The sequence below is a fragment of the Muscardinus avellanarius genome, assembly GCF_963383645.1.
Source record: "Muscardinus avellanarius genome assembly, chromosome: 12".
Taxonomy (NCBI): Eukaryota; Metazoa; Chordata; class Mammalia; order Rodentia; family Gliridae; genus Muscardinus; species Muscardinus avellanarius.
In genome coordinates, this window is record NC_137798.1 from 7442279 (window position 1) to 7462274 (window position 19996).

Below are 19996 nucleotides of genomic sequence, written 5' to 3' on the forward strand. Positions count from 1 at the left end.
TGGATCAGAGCAGCCCCTCCCCACGGTGAGCGGTGAGCGTCACTCCTGGGGTCTCTGGGGGAGACGTCTCTGGGGCGCTGGGCAGCGTAGCTGTAGTGTCCACTAAGCCAGTGGAGGTGTCCGGGGTGGAAGGTCCGCTCCTCACCTCAGGAACTCAGGACCAGGAAGGGGTTGGTCCTTGGCTTCCATGGCAGAAAAGAATTTCAGCACAGCCAGTTAGAGATAAAGACAGAGGTTTATTTAGGAAAGTGGGGGATAGAAGTTTAAGAAAGAGTTCAAGCCATCAAGAGAGAGGAGAGTGGGAGACAGAGCCCGTGAGCGCCTGGCGTCTTTACGTCCTTTTTATAGGGGTCCCTGAGAGCAGGTGTCTAGGGACACATGGCAGGAACGGAGTGAGATCAGTGGCCGGTCTCCCATCCTGGAATGCTCAGGTTCTGGTTCTCCACTGGTGGCTGCTGGCTCGTGTCTGGGCTTGGTAAATGGTGAGACTTCCTTTGGGATTTTTTTTTTGTTGCAGTTCACGCATCCCAGGAAGTCCAGCTGTGAAGATTTGTGATTAAGAGCGTAAAGCCTATTTAAGTTAAGGATGATGAGGTTTCTAGTTCTTTTTTTTTTTTTTTTTTTTTTTTTTTTTTTTGCAGTACTCTGGATGGAACCCAGGGACATTCTACCTCTGAGCTACACCCCCCAGCCCAGCCTTATTTTTTATTCTTTTTGTTTTTGAGGGTCTGGGGATGGAACCCAGGTGCATTTGACCTCCAAGCTACACCCCCTGCCCTTTTTTTTTATTATTATTATTCTTTATTTTGAAACAGGGTCTCACCGAGTTGCAAAGGGCCTCACTAAGTAGTTGAGGCTGTCCATGAACCGCGATCCTCCTGTCTCAGCCTCCCGAATGCTGGGGTTACAAGCGTGCTCCTGCAAGTTTCTAGATTTTAAAACTATATTTTTCCCTTTCCTTCCTAGTTCTTCTCCTTTCTACCTAACATTTTATTTCTCCTACCCTACTGTGCGTGTGTGAGAGTACGCACACACTCATTTCTGTATTATCTACATACACAAGAAGCTGCTGAGTGATGGGAAAAGAGGATTTGTAGTTTGTTGTTTTTTGTTTGTTTGTTTGTTTTGCGGTACTGGGGATGGAACCCAGGAGCATTAGGCCTCCAAGCCACACCCCCAGCCCTATTTTTTATTCTTTATTTTGTTTTTTTGTGTGTGTGTTTTTGTTTTTGGTGGTACTGGAGTTCCTTGAAGCCCTTCTACAGAACTCCGGGCTACACTCCCAGACCTACTTTTACATTTTTATTTGGAAACAGGGTCTCCTAAGCCAGCGCCCACGGCTGGCTTTGAACCTGCGTGATCCTCCTGTCTCTGCCTCCCAAGCACGGGGATTACAAGCGTGCGCCACCACGCCCGGTTTTATTCTTTATTTTGAAACAGGGTCTCACTGAGTTGCGGAGGGCCTCACTAAGTAGCTGAGGCTGTCCGCAAACTGTGATCCTCCTGTCTCAGCCTCCTGAATGCTGGGATTACAGCGTGCGCCGCCACGCCCGGCTCGAAAAGAGGATTTGAATGTCACTTCACTTTCTGAAATTTCATTCTTTAAAAATAATTCAAAGCCTGGTGTGGTGGCGCACACTTGTAATCCCAGTACTTGGGAGGCTGAGATAGGAGGATCACAGATTCACAGCCAACCTCAGGTACTTAGTGAGGCCCTCCACAATTTAGTGAGACCCTCTTTCCAAATAAAGAATAAAAAGGAAAGGGCAGGGGGTAAAGCTTGGAGGCTGAATTCCTCTGGGTTCAAACCCAAATGCCAAAAAAAAAAAAAAAAAAAAAAAAAAATTGCAAGGGCTAGGGGTGTAGCTCAGTGGTAGATTCACCTGGATTCAATCCCCAGTAAGTCATCCAGGCAACCAAGTCACAGCACCTCCTGGCAACACTCTAGAACCTTGAGGGTGAGCGAGCCAGGGCATTGTGAGGCGTGGAGGGATCCAGGCTGGAACCGGGTCTGGTACCTGTGAAAACCAGTTTGCAGCTACGAAAAGGGGAAGAGCCTTATACAGAAAGGGCCAGCATCGCGGGCTAGAGAATGAAGGGTCAAGGATGCACCGGGGCTCCTGAATGCATGTGATCTCCAGTATCACAATGACTTCTCCTGGGGCTTTTCCCGCAGACGACTTCGGGATCTACTATGTTCTGTGAGGCTCTGTCTACTGTGGCTTTCTAGATGAGCTCAGGTGGGGGAGGATCGTGCTCAGATCAGGCTGAATTTGGGTTCCCTAGGCTGGGACCCATCCAAGGTCCCCCAAAATGCAGGGAGAATATTATCTAGTAACCAGGAAATAGATACATACGTATATATATATATATATAAAATTTCAGTACTGGAGATGGAATGCAGGGGCACTCTACCTCCGAGCGAGCTACACCCACAGCCCTATTTTTTATTCTTTATTTTGAAACAGGGTCTAACTAAGTTGCAAAGGGCCTCACTAAGTAGCCGAGGCTGGACGCAAACCACAGTCCTCCCGTCTCAGCCTCCCGAATGCTGGGATAACAAGCGTGCGCCACCACGCCCGGCTTAATACATATACTTTCTAAACAGCGACGATCCAGGTCCTCCATGACATCTGTAAATAAAAGTGAAAACGGCCATGTGTATGCGTAACGGTGAGCACTTTTCAAATAGGCAGAATTATGAGCAGAGGTACTGATATGAACTAGTTATCTTTCTTGAGTTGGCATTTTTGCAAACGATCAGACTTGGAACAGCTGATGCAATTGTTTTTTTGCTTTAATTTTAGAAAAAAAAATCTATTCCTTATTAGGCTTCTGGCACTTGTTCAGAGCTCAGGATAAAAGAATGCACTCTAGCCGGGCGTGGTGGCACACGCTTGTGATCCCAGCATTTGGGAGGCTGAGACAAGAAAACCGCGGTTCTTGGCCAGCCTCAGCTACTTAGTGAGGCCCTCTGCAACTTAGTGAGTCTCTGTTTCAAAATAAAGAAGAAAAAATAGGGCTGGGAGTGTCGCTCGGAGGTAGAATGCCCCTGGGTTCCATCCCCAGTACAACCAAAAGAAACGAACTTTCTTTCCACATGGCGCCGACAGTGCAGAGTGCAGAGATTACCCAGGGAGCGAGGCGGAGGAGAGGCGGCCCCGCTGCCAGGGCGTGACGGGCCTGCGCAACCTGGGCAACACGTGCTTCGTGAACGCCATCGTGCAGTGTCTCTGCAGCATCTCGCCCCTGGTGCAGTACTTCCTCTCTGGAAAGTACATCACTGCTCTTCAAAAGTAAGACCCGCAGCGATCCCAGGGTTCCGGTGGCACGGCAAACCTGCACCGCTCTGAGAAGGAGCTGCGGGTTCTTGTTCTGAGCTATTTTAGAAAAAGAATAGCCCCAACTCTTGTGCTGTGAGCTGTGAGCTTAAGCAATTTTATTATAACAAAGGCAGAAAGAAGGACAGAGTTAAAATACTGTGTTAAAGAGTTTTGAATACCGAATTATATAAAGATTTTTATCCCGTATCTTTCTTTGCCTAACCAATCATCTTCCTGAGCGACTTAGGTGGGGGGGGGGGGCAGGTCTTTTGATGTATGATTCCTTCCTGTAGGCCTGCCCTGCTGACACCCCAAAATGTGTTAATTGATTTTAGAAGTCAGGGATCTCTTGAAGGCTTGTGGCATCCTCCCACATCCTTGGGAAATTTCAGCTTGTCTGCTAGAAGTTATTTATTATGTAAAACTTGTCCTTAGAATGCAAAGGCCCTGGGCTACATCTATTCTGGGAACTCTGCAGGGTCCTTTCTCTGCCTGAGTGCCTGCAGGACACCCAAGCTCTGATTACTTTCTGTATTTTAAAAATAATGCCAAAGCATATTAAATCAATACATTATGAAATTAGTACCAAAGACATTTCCCAATGCCATCGGGAGGCTGAGACAGGAGGATCACAGTTTGCGGACAGCCTCAGCTACTTAGTGAGGCCCACTGCAACTCAGTGAGATTCTGTTTTTAAATAAAGAATAAAGAGCTGGGCATGGCGGGGCACGTCTGTAATCCCTATACTTGGGAGACTGAGATGGGAGGATCACAGGTTCGAGGACAGCTTCAGCAAGTAGTGAGGCTCTCATCAACTTAGTGAGACCGTTTTCAAATAAGAAATAAAATTGGGCTAGGGGTGTAGCTTGAAGGTAGAATGCTTCTGAGTTCAACCCTAAGTACTGCAAAAGAGAGAAAGAGAGAAAGAAAGAAAGGAAGGAAGGAAGGAAGGAGAATAAAAAATAGGGCTGGGAGTATAGCTCAGAGGTAGAATGCCCCTGGGTTCCATCCCCAGTTCAAAACAAAAACAAAAACAAAAACAAAACAAAAAAAAAAAAAGAAAAAAAAAAAAAAGAATAAGCTGGGTGTGGTGGCGCACGCTTGTAATCCCAGCATTCGGGAGGCTGAGCCAGGAGGATCACAGGTTCGTGGCCAGCCCCAACTACTTAGTGAGTCCCTCTGCAACTTAGTGAGACCCTGTTTCAAAATAAAGAAAAAGAAATAGGGCTGAGGGTGTAGCTCAGAGGTAGAATGCACTTGAGTTTCATCCCCAGCACTGTTTAAAAAAAAAAAAAAAAAAAGTAAGACCCACACGTGCTGTCTGGGCACAGCCTCCCCGGCCCGCTGCTGTCTGGGAGGAGCTTGGGGAACCTGGGCAGGGCTGAGCCAGCCCACAGAGGTGGGTAGAGTGCCCGGCAAGCCAACGCTCTGCTTCCCAGCTGATTCCCAGGCGGGGCGATTGGGGCCCTCTTTCTGGTAAACATGCCCCTTCCTTCTCCCGAGGGATTGCAGCGAAGTCCCGGCTGCTTTTGCCTACCTGATGTCAGACATGTGGCTCGAAGACTCGCACTGCGTCTCACCGGAAACGTTTCTGTCAGCTCTTGGCAGCATCTACCCAACATTTACGAAAAAGACACAACAGGACGCTCAGGAGTTCTTGATCTACGTCCTCAATGAACTTCATGAGGCTCTGAAAAAGGTAAGTAGAACCCACGGCCTTACGCCGGCCGGGGTGGCGCACGCTTGTAATCTCTGAATCTGAGAGGCTGAGACCGGAGGATCGCGGCTCAAGCCCAGCCTCGGCTACTTAGTGAGGCCCTTTGCAACTCGGTGAGGCCCTGTTTAAAAATAAAGAATAAAAAATAGGACTGGAATTGTAGCTTGAAGGTAGAATACCCCTTGGGTTCCATCCCCAGGGCTGCAAATAAATAAATAAATAAATAAATAAATAAATAAATAAATAAATAAATAAAAAAAATTAAGTGCTCTCTTCACATTACTGAGGACTCTGTGGTCAAACCATTCTTTTTTTTTTTTTTTTTTTTTTGCAGTACCGGGGATGGAACCCAGGGGCATTCTACCTCTGAGCTACACCCCCAGCCCAATTTTTTATTCTTTATTTTGAAACAGGGTCTCACTGAGTTGCAGAGGACCTCACTAAGTAGCTGAGGCTGGCCGCGAACCGCGATCCTCCTGTCTCAGCCTCCCGAATGCTGGGATGATGCCCGGCGGACCCAACCATTCTTGTTAGAAAAAGTTAAACAGAAGCTAAGCCAAGGACCAGTGTCCGTGTTCTACAGGACACAGGGATTACGTGGCTACTTTAAAAAAATCTAAACAAAACCCAAAGCAAGACACAACAATCATTTTAGGCCATGACTTTATTATTTACTTATTTATTTATCGTCCTGGGGATGGAGCCTGTGTGTGTTCTATGTCCAAGCTACATGCAGCCCTTTTTATTTTGAAACAGGGTCTAAGTTACCATGAGCTGGCCTCACCTCAAACCTGTGATCCTCCTGTCTCAGCCTCGCAAATACTGGGATCACAGGCACCCACCACTTCCTGGCTTTGTTTTTGTTTGTGTTTTAATGTGCTTTCTATAATTAAAGCAGAAAGGGCAAGAAACATATGCTGAGAAGACTGGAGAGAGCAGAGTTTCCAGTTGTTTCCCTCCCTCCCTCTCTCTCTCTCTCTGTCTTTTTTTACGGTACTAGAATGGAACCCAGGGGCATTCTACCTCTGAGCTACATCTGCCACCTTATTTTTATTCTTTATTTTGAAACAGGGTCTCACTAAGTTGCTGAGAGCCTCACTAAGTAGCGGAGGCTGGCTTTGAACCTGCGATCCCCCTGTCTCAGCCTCCCAAGTACTGGGATTACGGGCGCGCACCACCACGCCCGGCCCTTTGTTTTACATCTGGAACAGCTTGCGCACCCTAACACTAGGTCAGTAGCTGACTTACTCTTATGCCAGGAAAGCTGCAGGGCCCGTGGTCAGAGGCTGTGGGGCTGTGGGCCTCGGACATGTGCCTGCCAGTTAGAGCGTCACCTGTCCTTAACCTCATGCAGAGAGGGGAGTAACCAAGTCATCAAAATCCCAAGGTATAGAAGCCTCAAGAAGGATCCTCTACTTATGATCTGAACCCAAACTTAGGCCATTTCTGGTAGAAATGTATCATTCTTCAGGAAAAAAATAACATTCTGTTAAAAATGTATTTTGAAGCCAGGCGTGGTGGTGCACGCTTGTAATTGCGCCATTCGGGAGGCTGAGACAGGAGGATCGTGGTTCGCGGACAGCCTCAGCTGCTTAGTGAGGCCCTTTGCAACTCAGTGAGACCCTGTTTCAAAATGAAGAATAAAAATATAGGGCAGGGGGTGTAGCTTGGAGGTAGAATGCCCCTGGGTTCCATCCCCAGTACTGCAAAAAAAAAAAAAAAAAGTAATTTGATAACCAGACGTTGATCTGGGGGAATTGGTTCCTTGTTTCAGTACCACCGAAGAAGACCGCAGAAAGGACCTACTCAAAGATGCTGCAGGAAGGCAGTCGTCAAGGAGACGTCCATCATCACCCGGCTGTTCGAAGGGCAGCTCAGCTACCGCATCATGTGTCTCAAGTGTGAGAACTGCTCCCTCAAGAACGAGGTCTTCACCGTCCTCTCTCTCCCCATCCCCTCCGAGTCCGAGTGCTCCCTTCAGGTAGCCACCCTGCTCCCAGTACTCCCTCTCTCTCCTTCTTTGTTGTTCTTGGTTTTTGTTTTTATGTGGTACTGGGGATGGAACCCAGGGGCATTCTACCCCCGAGAGACACCCCCAGCCCTATTATTTATTTATTTATTTATTTATTTATTTATTTATTTATTTTTGCAGGTCTGGGGCTGGAACCCAGGGGCATTCTACCCCCGAGAGACACCCCCAGCCCTATTATTTATTTATTTATTTATTTATTTATTTATTTATTTTTGCAGGTCTGGGGCTGGAACCCAGGGGCATTTGACCTCCGAGCCACATCCCCTGCCCTATTTTTATTCTTTATTTTGAAGCAGGGCCTCACTAAGCAGCTGAGGCTGTCCGCGAACCACGATCCTCCTGTCCCAGCCTCCCGAATGCCGGGATTACAAGCATGAGCCACCACGCCCGGCTTATTTTTTATTCTTTATTTTGAAACAGGGTCTCACTGAGTTGCAGAGGGCCTCACTAAGCAGCAGCTGAGGCTGCCCGCGAACCGCGATCCTCCTGTCTCAGCCTCCCGATGCTGGGATGACAAGCGTGCGCCCCCACGCCCGAGTTGATGTTTTATTTTGAAAGAGGGTTTTGCTCAATTTCTGAGCAAAACCCTCTTTCTGCCCTTAAACCTGCAGTTCTCTTATTTCAGCCTCCCAAACACTGGCGTGATAGGTATGGACCACCACACCTGGCTCAAAATGTTGCTTTAAAAAAATGCTCTATCATGGGCTTTCTTTCTCTCTATTGTGTAAAGTTGCCCTCTCATAATTAAAATAAAGTAGTAAATATCTCTGAGAATAATCTGGGGCTGAGAGAATAGCAAGATAAAAATATCCAAAAAGCCAGGTGTGGTGGTATATGCTCGCAACTCCAGTACTTGGGAGGCCGAGACAGGAGGATGCAGGTTCAAGGCCAGTCTTGGCAACTTAGAGAGACATTGTTTCTGAATAAAAAAATAAAATAAAACTGAAGCCGGGCATGGTGGCACACGCTTGTGACCCCGGCATTCGGGAGGCTGAGACAGGAGGATCGCGGTTCTCAGACAGCCTCGGCTACTGAGTGAGGCTCTTTGCAACTCAGTGAGACCCTGTTTCAAAATAAAGAATAGAAAATAGGGCTGGGGGTGTAGATTGGAGGTAGAATGCCCCTGGGTTCCATCCCCAGAACTGCAAAAAAAAAAAAAAGAAGAAAGAGAGAAAGAAAGAAAGAAAAATAGGGCTGGAGGTGAACCTCTTGAGGTTCAATTCCCAGTCCTGCAAAATGAATAAATGAATGAATGAATGAATGATAAGGCAGTAAAACATCAAGCCAGGAGTGACGGCACACGCCTGTAATCCCAGTACTTGGGAGGCTGAGACAAGAGGACTTGAGGTTCGTGGCTCGCCTTAGCAATTTAGTGAGGCCCTCCACAACTTAGTGGGACCCTGTTTCAAAATAAAATAATAAAATAGGTCTGGGGGTGTAGCCCAGAGATAGACTGCGCCCGGGCTCCACCCCCAGACTGCCTGCGTGTATATACAACATTTGGAGTTCCTGTGGATTCAGCTGTATTTCTTGATGTACCCCCAAAGCAGCCTCACTATAAAACGTAAGCGCACTTGTTCAGTGTCTGGAGCTGGCTTGGGGCATGTGGTGAATTCATCGTCTCTCCCCAAAATATCAATCCCCTCCTTCACCCCAGGTTTGTAGGTTCTAAGTGGGAGCTACAAAGATATCAAAGAAAGGTTCTGGCTTTCAGTCTTGAGTTTTTATACGCTGGAAATCTTCTGAAATGTGTTGGGAAGAGAGAGTGGAACCTAGGACCTGGGTGACTTCTCTAAATTTTTCTGCACAAGCCAAGAGCTGATCCAGCCCAGGGCTGCGGCCCAGGGCGCAGCAGAGAAGAAGCCGCGGGAGGAGCCACAGGAGGGCGGGAGGAGCCACAGGAGGCCGGGCCGGGGCTCCCTGCGCCTCCTCTGCGCTTCTATCCTCCCGGCTGAGGGAAGCGCTGCTCTTCCTGGAAGCGTTCAGAGCTCAGAATGGGGAGCAGAACCCATCGCTCATTCTGAACCGGGTCCTGTTCTCAGATCACATGGCTAAAGATTAGCTGAAAGGCATCCCAAGCACTCTTTAAATGAGGTACTGGCAGGCCTACTGGAAAAGAAAAAAGAAAAAAGGAAAAGATCTAGGCTCAGCTTCCATTTATTTATTTGTTTGTTTGTTTATTTATTTATTTATTTGCAGTACTGGAGTTGGAACCCCGGGGCATTCTACCTCCAAGCTACACACCCAGCCCCGTTTTTTATTCTTTATTTTGAAACAGGGTTTCACTGAGTTGTAAAGGGCCTCACTAAGTAGCTGAGGCTGTTTGTGAACCGTGATCCTCCTGTCTCAGCCTCCCGAATGCTGGGGTTACAAGCGTGCGCAACCAGGCCCGGTTCATAGATTCATATAGTATGTATTTGTTTTATCTCAAGTTTTTTTTTTTTTTTTTGTACTGGGGATTGAACCCAGGGGCAGTCTACCACCCAGTCTCTCTCTTTTTTTCAAACAGAGTCTCACTAAGTTGCAGAGGGCCTAAGTCATTGAGGCTGTCCTCAAACCATGATCCTCCTGTTTCAACCTCCCAAGCACTAAGATTACTAGCTCTAAACATTTTCTCTTTCTTCCTTCCTTTCTTTCTTTCTTTCTTTCTTTCTTTCTTTCTTTCTTTCTTTCTTTCTTTCTTTCTTTCCTTCCCTCCTTCCTTCTTTCTTTCCTTCCTTCTTCCTTCCTTCCTTCCTTCCTTTCTTCCTTTCTTCTTTCTTTCCTTTCTTTCCTTCTTTCTTTTGGTGGTACTGGGGGTGGAACCCAGGGGCTTTCTACCTCCGGGCTGTGCTCCCAGACCTATTTTATACTTTATTTGGAAACAGGGTCTCACTAAGTTGCTGAGAGCCTCACTAAGTAGCTGAGGCTGGCTTCGAACCTGCGCGATCCTCCTGTCTCAGCCTCCCAAGTGCGGGGATTACAAGCGTGCGCCACCACGCCCAGCCCAAACTTTCTTTAAATGAGATGCTGGCAGGTCTACTGTAAAAGAAAAAAAGAAAAAAGAAGAAAGAAAAAAGCTCTATGCTCATTTTCCTCTTTAGACTAATCTCTCTTTTTGCAGAGCCAGGGGCCAAGGCACAGGAAGGCTATCTGCTGTGGCTGTGGGTTTTTTCCGTCTGTCCTCTGTGTCTTTATTCTGAGCTGTCATCCCTAACTCTGAGGTCTGGCCATCTTACCAGCCATCAGATCATTTGAGAGCTGAGATGAATGGTGCAAAGCAGCTTCCTACAATCCGGGCGTGGTGGCGCACACTTGTAATCCCAGCATTCGGGAGGCTGAGACAGGAGGATCGTGGTTCAAGGACAGCCTCAGCTACTCAGTGAGGCCCTTTGCAACTCACTGAGACCCTGTTTCAAACTAAAGAATAAAAAAATAGGGCTGGGAGTGGAGCTTGGAGGTAGAATGTCCCCGGGTTCCATCCCTAGGGGCATTAAAATTTTTTTTAAAAAAGCAGCTTCCTGACTTTATTAGTGGAAATCGCACTCTCTGTTATTCTGACATAAATCAGGGATGTCAAAATGCCCATTGCTATGTTGGAAGGGAGACGGGCTCCCAGATCCATCTCGCTAACGCGTGAGTGGTGAAGGAGCGGCTTGCTTGCTGGGCTGCTCTGGAGTCGAGCACTCGCTGCCCTCGGGGAGCGGGGAGGGGCTGGATCCTAAGTTGCTCTGAATCCCAGCAAACCCTGCGGCCGCTTGCGCTGATGGGGTCCAGTCACCAAGGGCCCTTGCCTCCTCAACAGGACTGCCTCCGGTGCTTTTTCCAGCACGACACGTTGACCTGGAACAACCAAATCCATTGCTCCGTTTGTGAAGCCAAGCAGGAGACAGCGGTGAAAGCCAGTATTTCCAAAGCACCAAAAATAATTATATTTCACTTAAAAAGGTTTGGAGTGTGTGTGTGTGCGGGCGCGTGCGTGTGTTTGTGGTACTGGGGATGGAACCCAGGGATATTCTGCCTCTGAGCCACACCCCCTGACCTATTTTTTATTCTTTATTTTGAAACAGGGTCTCACTGAGTTGCAGAGGGCCTCGCTAAGTAGCTGAGGCTGGCTGTGAACTGTGATCATCCTATCTCAGCCTCCCAAATGCTGAGATTACAAGCGTGTGCCACCGCTCGGCTGTTTGTTTTTATTTATTTGTTTGTTTATTTATTTGTTTATTTATTTGTTTATTGGTGGTACTGGGGATGGAACCAAGGGGTCTTCTACCTCCAAGTTACACTCCAGACCTATTTTATATTTTTTATTTGGAAACAGGGTCTCTTAAGCCAGCGTGGCTGGCTTCGAACCTGCGCGATCCTCCTGTCTCCGCCTCCCAAGCGCGGGGATTACAAGTGTGCGCCACCACGCCCGGCTCCCAGCCCTACTTTTTAGTCTTAATTTTTTGTAACAGAGTCTCCCTGAGTTGCAAAGGGCCTCACTAAGTAGTAGCTGAGGCTGTCCTTAAACCACGAGCCTCCTGTCTCCGCCTCCCAAATGCTGGTATTACAAGTGTGTGCCATCACACCCGGCTCAATTCACCCATTTAAAATGTATAATAAAAAAACAAGCGTGGTGGCGCACGCTTGTCATCCCCGCGCTTGGGAGGTGGAGACAGGAGGATCGCGGAGGTTCGAAGCCAGCCGCGCTGGCTTAAGAGACCCTGTTTCCTAAGAAAAATATAAAAATGGTCTGGGAGTGTAGCCCGGAGGTAGAAAGCCTCTGGGTTTCACCCTCAGTACCACACACACACACACACAAAATGCAGTTGTATTCGTCGTTTTTGTCTGGTGTAGTTCACTTAGCATAATGCTTTCACAATGCTTTTATTGTAGCATCTATCAAAATTTCTTTATCTCACTGAATCACATTCCAACACACACATATTCCACGGTTTACTCATATGATGAGGGACAGAAACTTGGGTTGTTTTGCACTCTTTAGCTATGAATTGCTCCAGCGGAGACTGGCATAGACGAATCTGTTTGAAGCCAGGGCCAGTGGTCCACGCCTACGATCCCAGCTATTTGGGACGCCGAGACGGGAGGACCACAATCCTGAGGATTGAGGGTGTGAGCCTTGCTTTCGGTTCCTCTGGGTGTAGCGACGTGGTAACCGCCAAACTAACTTTGCAGAGGGCTGCACCATGGTACATGCTCTGAGCAATGGGCCAGGGCTCCGGTCCCTCCGCACCTCACCACCACTATTTTTCTAGCTATCACTGAGGAGACTTCTCACTCAAGTTTCGGTCCACAGTTACCTACTAATGATGTTGAGCATGTTCCTTGTTTATTGTCCACTTGCCTGTCTCTGTGATGGAGTGATATGGAGCGATGTTTTGTTGTGGCAGATGTAAAAATGCAAATTTTTCTATTTTGAAATAGGGTCTCAGGCCGGGTGTTAGTGGCGCACGCTCGTCATCCCAGCATTCTGGAGGCTGAGACAGGAGGATTGCGGTTCGTGGACAGCCTCAGCTACTTAGTGAGGCCCTTTGCAAACTCAGTGAGACCCTGTTTCTAAATAAAGAATAAAAAATACAGTTGCGGGTGTAGCTCAGAGGTAGAATGCTCCTGGTTCCATCCCAGTGCTGCAAAAATAGAAAAAGAAAGGAAAAGAAAAGAAAGAAGGAAGGGAGGTAAGAAGGTAGAAATAGGGTCTGAGTTTCAGAGGGCCTCACTAAGTAGCTGAGGCTGGCCGCCAACTGGAATCTTCCTATCTCAGCCTCCCAAGTACTGGGATTACAAGTGTGCGCCACCACGCCTGGCTCCTATTTTATTTATTTATTTATTTATTTATTTATTTATTTATTTATTATTGTAGTACTGGAGATGCAACCCAGGGGCATTGTACCTCTGAGCTACACACCCAGCCCTATTTTTCAGTAAATTTATTTATTTATTTATTTAGTGGGTCTGGGGATGGAACCCAGAGGCATTTGACCTCCAAGCTACACCCCCAGCCCAATTTTTTATTCTTTATTTTGAAACAGGGTCTCACTGAGTTGCAGAGGGCCTCACAAAGTAGCCGAGGCTGTCTGCGAACCGCGATCCTCCGGTCTCAGTCTCTCAAATGCTGGGATTACAAGCGTGCGCCACCACGCCTGGCTCTTAGTATTTTTAATTTTTGAAACAGGGTCTTACTGAGTTGCAAAGGGCCTCGCTAAGTAGCTGAGTCTGCTGCAGCTGGCTTTGGACCTGCAATCTTCCTTTCTCAGCCTCCCGAGGAGGGATGCCAGGTGTGTGCCACCCCGCTGTACTTAAATCTGTGCCTGGGGACTGTGGACTTCACAAGGGCCTCTTGGCATTTTTCTCCCCACGGGGCGCAGTGTGGTGAGGGCGGCTGGAGCGTCCCTTTCCCCAGGTCAGCCCGGCCCTGGTAGACTCCTAACAGCTGAGGCTGTGGCTAACTGTTCTCACCTGAAGACAGAACTGATTCAAAAGAAAAGCATAGCCGGGCGTGGTGGCGCACGCTTGTAATCCCAGTATTCGGGAGGCTGAGACAGGAGGATCGTGCTTTGCAGGCAGCCTCAGTAGCTTAGTGAGGCCCTTTGCAACTCAGTGAGACCCTGTTTCAAAATAAAGAATAAAAAATAGGGCCGGGGGGGGGGTGTCGTTCGGAGGTAGAATGCCCCTGGGTTCCATCCCCGGTATTGCAATAAATAAATAAACAAACATTAAAAAATAAGAAGAAAGGAGTACTCCTGGTATGTTTCAAAATGGCTCCCTAGCAGGAGCATAAGTGGGTTTTCTTTGACCTTTGCATAAATACCTACTTGGGAGCAGAACAGTCCAGCCCCGGGCCTGGCGCCCGAGCCGTTGGCTGGCTGCTCGCGGAGGTCTGTCCTGGGACCCCGCTCCTCCCATGGGTCCAGAGCGCTGAGTGTTCCTATTGTTACCTGGGAGCTACGGCTGTGACTGCGGAGATCCTTGCATGTGGAATGACAAGCCAGAAGCTTCTTATTGCTTGTTTTTGATGTGAATCGTTTAAACTTTTAAATCGCCCGGTCAGAGCTCCCTCAAGCCAGCTCCTATGACCCCTGTTAATGTGTCTAAGTGTATTTTTATAATTCAAATGTATTTCAAATGTATTTTTAGGTGTATACATCTATTAATTTTTTTTTTTCTTTTTGGTGGTACTGAGGTTCCTGGAAGCCCTTCTGGGCTACACTCCCAGACCTATTTTATATTTTTATTTGGAAACAGTCTCTCTTAAGCCAGCGCGGCTGGCTTCGAACCTGCGCGATCCTCCTGTCTCCGCCTCCTGAGTGCGGGGATTAGGAGCGTGCACCACCGCGCCTGCTAAGAAATTACCTTGAACGGTACTTGGAATTCGTCAAGATATGTAGACTTCGTTCATGTGTTATAAGTGTATAATCCCAGCAACTCAGAAGGCCGATGCAGAAAGATCTCGGGTTCGACGCTAGCCCGAGCCACTTAGCAAAAGCCTGCCTCCAACTAAACAGGGCTGGGCGCGTAGCTAGAATATCTTTGGATTCATTCCAGTATCAAAAAGAGGTATACAGCCTCCCTGGTCTCTGGTGCATAAAGTTTACCTTTCATCCATTTATTACTGCCCCAGGTTTGATGTTCAGGGTACAATGAAGAGGAAACTGAGGACCGACATCCTGTACCCGCTCAGCAACTTGGACCTCACGCCTTACATTAGTCCAGTCTTCCGGAAACATCCCAAATACAACCTCTGTGCAGTGGTGGTAAGATGCCAAGACTATGAAATGTCTATAGAGACGTGCTAAGGAAAGTTCTCGAATTCTCTGCTGGAATCCTCCCATCTTTCCCTGACTTCTGTTCCATTTTTTTTTTTTTTTTGTGGTACTGGGGATGGACTCCAGGGGCATTCTACCTCCGAGCTCTACCCCCAGACCTGTTTTCTATTTTATTTGGAACAGGGTCTCACTAAGTTGCGGAGAGCCTCACTATGGAGCTGAGGCTGGCTTCGAACCTGTGCGATCCTCCTGTCTCAGCCTCCCAAGTGCGGGGATTACAAGAGTGTGCAACCATGCCTGGCTCCCCAGATCTATTTTTTATTCTTTGAAACAGGGTCTCACTGCCTTGTAGAGGGACTTACTAAGCAGCTGAGGCTGTCTTCGAACTGCAGTCCTCCTGTCTCAGCCTCCCAAATGCTGGGATTAAAGTGTGCACCACCATGCCCAGCATACAGTATCTTTTTGTCTCCCAGGTTAAAACTTTCTATTGAGCTAATTCACATACCTTTGACTTTGGCACAGAGTTGTGTAAGCATCACCACAACCCAGGGCTAGAACATTTTTATCACCCCCATAAGCACCCGCAACTGTTCCCTTCCCCCACCACCCCCTAGCAACCCCGAATCGACTTCCTGTTTCCACAGATTTCTTTTTCTTTTTTTGGTGGTACTGGGGTTCCTGGAAGCCTTTCTACCTCCGGGCTACACTCCCAGACCTATTTTATATTTTATTTAGAAACAGGGTCTCTGAAGCCAGCGGGCCTGGCTTCGAACCTGCGCGATCCTCCTGTCTCCGCCTCCCCAGCGCGGGGATTACAAGCGTGCGCCACCACGCCCGGCTTTTTCCGCAGATTTCTACTCTGGATATTTAATCTCAATGGAGCCACATAACACATGGCCACGTCCGTGTGTGCTAGCGTTCACGCGGCGTGTTTTCAAGGCTCGTGCATTCCAAAGCACGTTTCTGTACCTCATTGCCAAATAGCGTCCCTCGTGTAGCTCCGTCTCACTCCAAGCATCCGCCCATCACCTGTTCACAGACACCCAGGTTGTTCCTGCTCATCGGTTACTGTCAGTAATACCGCTACAGATGTTTGCATGTAGGTTTTGTGTGGACATATGTTCCCATTTCTCTTGGGTATATACCCAGTAGTGAAATTGTTGGACCTGTATAACTCTATATTTAGCCTTTTGGGGAAGTATGGAGCTATTTTCCAGAATGGCGGCAGTACTTGACGCTTCCACGGTGATGTATGAGGTTCCAGTCTCCCCACATCCTCCTCAGCACTTATTATCCATTATTAAAAAATGTTTAGAGCCAGGTGTGGGGGTGCATGCTTGGAATCCCAGCATTGGGGAGGCTGAGACAGGAGGATCGCGGTTCGAGGACAGCCTCAGCTACTTAGTGAGGCCCTCTGCAACTCAGTGAGACCCTGTTTCTAAATAAAGAATAAAAATAGGGCTGAGGGTGTAGCTCAGAATTAGAATGTCCCTGGGTTCCATTCCCAGTCCAAAAGAAAAAAAAAAAAGTTTAGCCATACAAGTGGCTGTGAAGTGGTATTTTGTAACTGCGAGTTGTATTTCCCTAATGACTAACAATATTGAGCATCCATTCATATACTCTATGCCAAGCTTTTAAAATAAAAGTTTGCAAACATTCAGAAAACCTGAAAACCATGGACAGAACATTAGTACACATTTCACCTAGATTCAGTAGTTTTTACCTATGTGTACACTTTTATATATTGGTGCTTTCTGTGTGTGCCTATTTGTATACACATACATTTTTGTGACTTATTTGAATTTTTTTTCCTTGGTACTGGGGATGGAACCCAGGGGCAATTGACCTCCGAGCTACACACCCTGCCCTATTTTTTATTCTTTATTTTGAAACAGGGTTTCAGTGAGTTGTGAAGGGCCTAAGGAGTAGCTGAGTCTGGCCTTGAACAGTGATCCTCCTGTCTCAGCCTCCCGAATGCTGGGATTACAAGTGTGCATCACCACACCCAGCTAGTGAAACTGTTTTAAAATAAAACCTGAGAAGGGCTGGGGACGTAGTTCAAAGGTAGAATGCCCCTGGGTTCAATCCAATATGAAAAAGAGTCAGTGGGTACAACATGCAAGCAGTTTCAACGAAGTGAAAAACAGAATAGCAGTCAGCTGTGGATAAGATTAAATGAAATGATCATTTCCCTTCACTCTTTATAAGCGACGGTGTTACAAGTTTTCTCGGCGCCGGGCGTGGTGGCACACGCTTGTAACCCCCGCGCTTGGCAGGCGGAGACAGGAGGGTGGTGTGGGTTCAAAGCCAGCCTCAGCTACTGAGTGGGGCTCTCGGCAACTTAGTGAGACCCTGTTTCCAAATAAAATAGGTCTGGGAGTGTAGCTCGGAGGTAGAAAGCCCCTGGGTTCCACCCCCAGTACCACCAAAAAAACCCCACAAAGTTTCCCTGCCCCATCTTCGCCGCTCTAGCAGCTGGAGCGTTAACATACTCAGTCCGACGTCCCCCTTCCCTAGAACCACTTTGGCGATCTGGACGGTGGCCACTACACCGCTTTCTGCAAGAACTCCATCACACAGGCCTGGTTTAGCTTCGACGACACCCGCGTCGGTGAGATTCCAGGGACTTCGGTTCAGACGGCCGCAGCTTACCTCCTGTTCTACAGCTGCCAGCCCTTTTCTACTCCGATACGAAAACACAAGAGCAAGGCAAAGAGTGTTTCCTGAGCACTGCAAGGCGGACACCAGAAACTGGGGGTGCAGCTTTGCCGTCATTAAAATCTTACAACTAAACCACCACGGACGCTCATGTCTCCATTTTACATGCAGCCTTGGTAAGAACCGTCTGTAACAGAGGAGGTGAGCCCTGGCTCACCGAAAAGAGCAGTGTGAAAATAACGCGATGCTGAGGGTGGGCCTCAGGCACCGCACGCCACGCACTCAACTCGGGTTGCAAGCCCAGGGTCTGTGGGTGCGGCGGCCGCGCCTGCGATGCCAGCCTCGGGAGGCTGGGACAGGAGGGCCGTGGCTCGTGGCCAGCCTCAGCTACTTAGTGAGGCCCTCTGCAACCGAGACCCTGTTTCAAAAAAATCGGGCTGGGGTGGAGCTCGGAGGTCTCTCTCCAGTACCGTAACAAACCAACCCCGGGGTTTCCTACTGGAAACCGATGAGTCAATTATTATTATTATTATTTTAAATACTGCAGGGAGTTAAATAATTTTTGTTTGGGGCTTGAGGGATACCTCGGTGGTAAGGTATTTGCCTGGCATGTGCCAGGCCCTGGGTTCTCTGAACTGACAATTTTCTTTCCCCATCAAATGGTTCTGTGAGTTTAAGGGTCTGACTTAAAAAATCTCTGGCAGAATTTCTCAGTCTCCTCCACCAATCACGGAACATGTACAGCCATCCCCTTTATCACTCCAAGCCCCCGCATTCAGCTCCTCCACGGGCGGCTGCGCGGCACCTTTCGAAGCAGTTCTGGAGTCTCGCTTTCACAGGAGTGTCTGTTGACTGTCGAGCTAGTAAACGAGGTGTCTAAGCGCCTGTGTTCCTTTGACTATGTCACTGTGGAGACGCGGCCCCAATGCAGCTTACTCTACAGTCAGGCCAGACTCCTACCCCTTTTGCCAAGGTCTTGTTTTTTTGTGTGTGTGTGTGTGGTACTGGGGATGGAACCCATAGGCTTTCTCCCTCCTAACTACCCCATTGTTTATTCCCTTTTTTTTTTTTTTTTTTTGGTGGTACTGGGGTTCCTAGAAATCCTCCTACCTCCGGGCTACACTCCCAGACCTATTTTATGTTTTATTTGGAAACGGTCTCTTAAGCCAGTGCGGCTGGCTTTGAACCTGCGCGATCCTCCTGTCTCCGCCTCCCAAGCGCAGGGATTACAAGCGTGCGCCACCACGCCCGGCTTATTCTTTATTTTGAAACAGGGTCTCACAAAGTAGCCGAGGCTGTCCGTGACCTGCGACCCTCCTGTCACAGCCTCCTGAATGCTGGGCTTACAAGCGTGCGCCACTAGGCCCGGTTTCTTTTTGCCTTAATTCTTAAAATTCTACTCTTGATAGAATGGGTCTGAGAGTCATTTTATCTTTGGCTTCCAACTCTGAGGATCCCAAGTGCTATGCGTGGCTCTGGTGCTCTGTTAGAGGGACCGAGTCCTGAGTCACCAGGTGAGTGAACTAAATTAGAATCGACGTGGTAGGATAAAGAGTGCGTGTGTGTAAAGTCTACGGCTCTACTGTCCTATAACATGAAAGACAGGACACTTTTAGGGTTTTAAATTATTTTTCTCATTAAGATTTTAATGTAGGTTTAAATGAAATTCTCATTTTAAAAAAATTAAAGAAAGTTTCCATTTATTGTTTTAGAATAAAGATTTAGTGCACAAATACAGCCCAAAGCCAACAGAAAAATAGCTTTGCCCTGTCATTTCCCTAAGAAAGCACTGCCGTTACTCAGAATGGGCCGGGGGTCGGGAGCAGTCCTCTGAGGTCTAGGCTTCACAAAAGGGCCACATGTTCAACTATGTACATGGATTTGATGTGCAAGTGTGCAATAAATATGTACACGTACATTCCTATCTGCTTTCCATCACTCTAGAGTAGGTCAAGCCAGGGTTAGAAATGTGAGAAGGCCATAGCAGTGAGAGGGAGAGTAATAATGCTTAGCTGATACTTTAACTTTGGAACAGAAGGAGGGTGCTGGAGAGAAAGGGTACCTGGGAGGGACGCTTACTGTGGTGCTCGCGAGATGCTGCCTGCCTGACGGGAGCGCTGAGCCGGACCGCGCGGCGTCGGTAACCCGGCTCCCTCTGTCCTGGACCCTCGGGCGTCAGCGGTAGCTGCCCAGTACCTCTGCAAGCACTTCAGGGCTGTGTGGCTGCTGAGGCTTCTGAAACCTAACTAGCTCAACACCTGCTTCTCCTTATGTGGCTACATCGATTGCTCGTGGTCCCAGTGAAGTATAAAAGAGGATATACGCTGCTGAAGATTTCACAGAAGAGACGGAGATATCAGAAACCTCATGGTCGTCAAACTTAAACCAGCGCTGCCTTGCTGCATTCTTACAGTAGGCGGTGTAATGGCCGCCGTCCAGCCCACCGTAGTGATTCTGTGACAAAGCAGACACAATACCAACCATCAGTGAGCACTGACAGGGCATTCACCTATTATTCTAT

The 19996-nt window shown here is 48.0% G+C and overlaps 2 protein-coding genes across 5 annotated transcripts in view; one reads left to right on the forward strand and one right to left on the reverse strand.

Annotated features, from left to right (window-relative positions):
* Positions 1-2148: 2148 nt before the first annotated feature.
* On the forward strand, positions 2149-19660 carry USP50 (ubiquitin specific peptidase 50; the record flags this gene model as incomplete). The annotated part of the gene is made up of 9 exons (XM_080707014.1): positions 2149-2201; positions 3114-3296; positions 4827-5022; positions 6815-7021; positions 10857-10999; positions 14673-14805; positions 17335-17526; positions 18180-18422; positions 19511-19660. 9 exons carry the CDS (start codon positions 2149-2151, stop codon positions 19658-19660), a joined length of 1500 nt encoding a protein of 499 aa, XP_080563140.1.
* An 83-nt stretch (positions 19661-19743) lies between these two features.
* Positions 19744-19996, reverse strand: part of USP8 (ubiquitin specific peptidase 8) — a gene marked incomplete at both ends in the record, with an annotated part of 32111 nt that continues 31858 nt past the window's right edge. For all 4 annotated transcript variants that reach the window (XM_080706939.1, XM_080706938.1, XM_080706937.1 and 1 more), the window contains one exon: positions 19744-19929. In XM_080706939.1, the coding sequence (XP_080563065.1) occupies positions 19744-19929 (186 nt within the window). The remainder of the gene's footprint in view (positions 19930-19996) is intronic.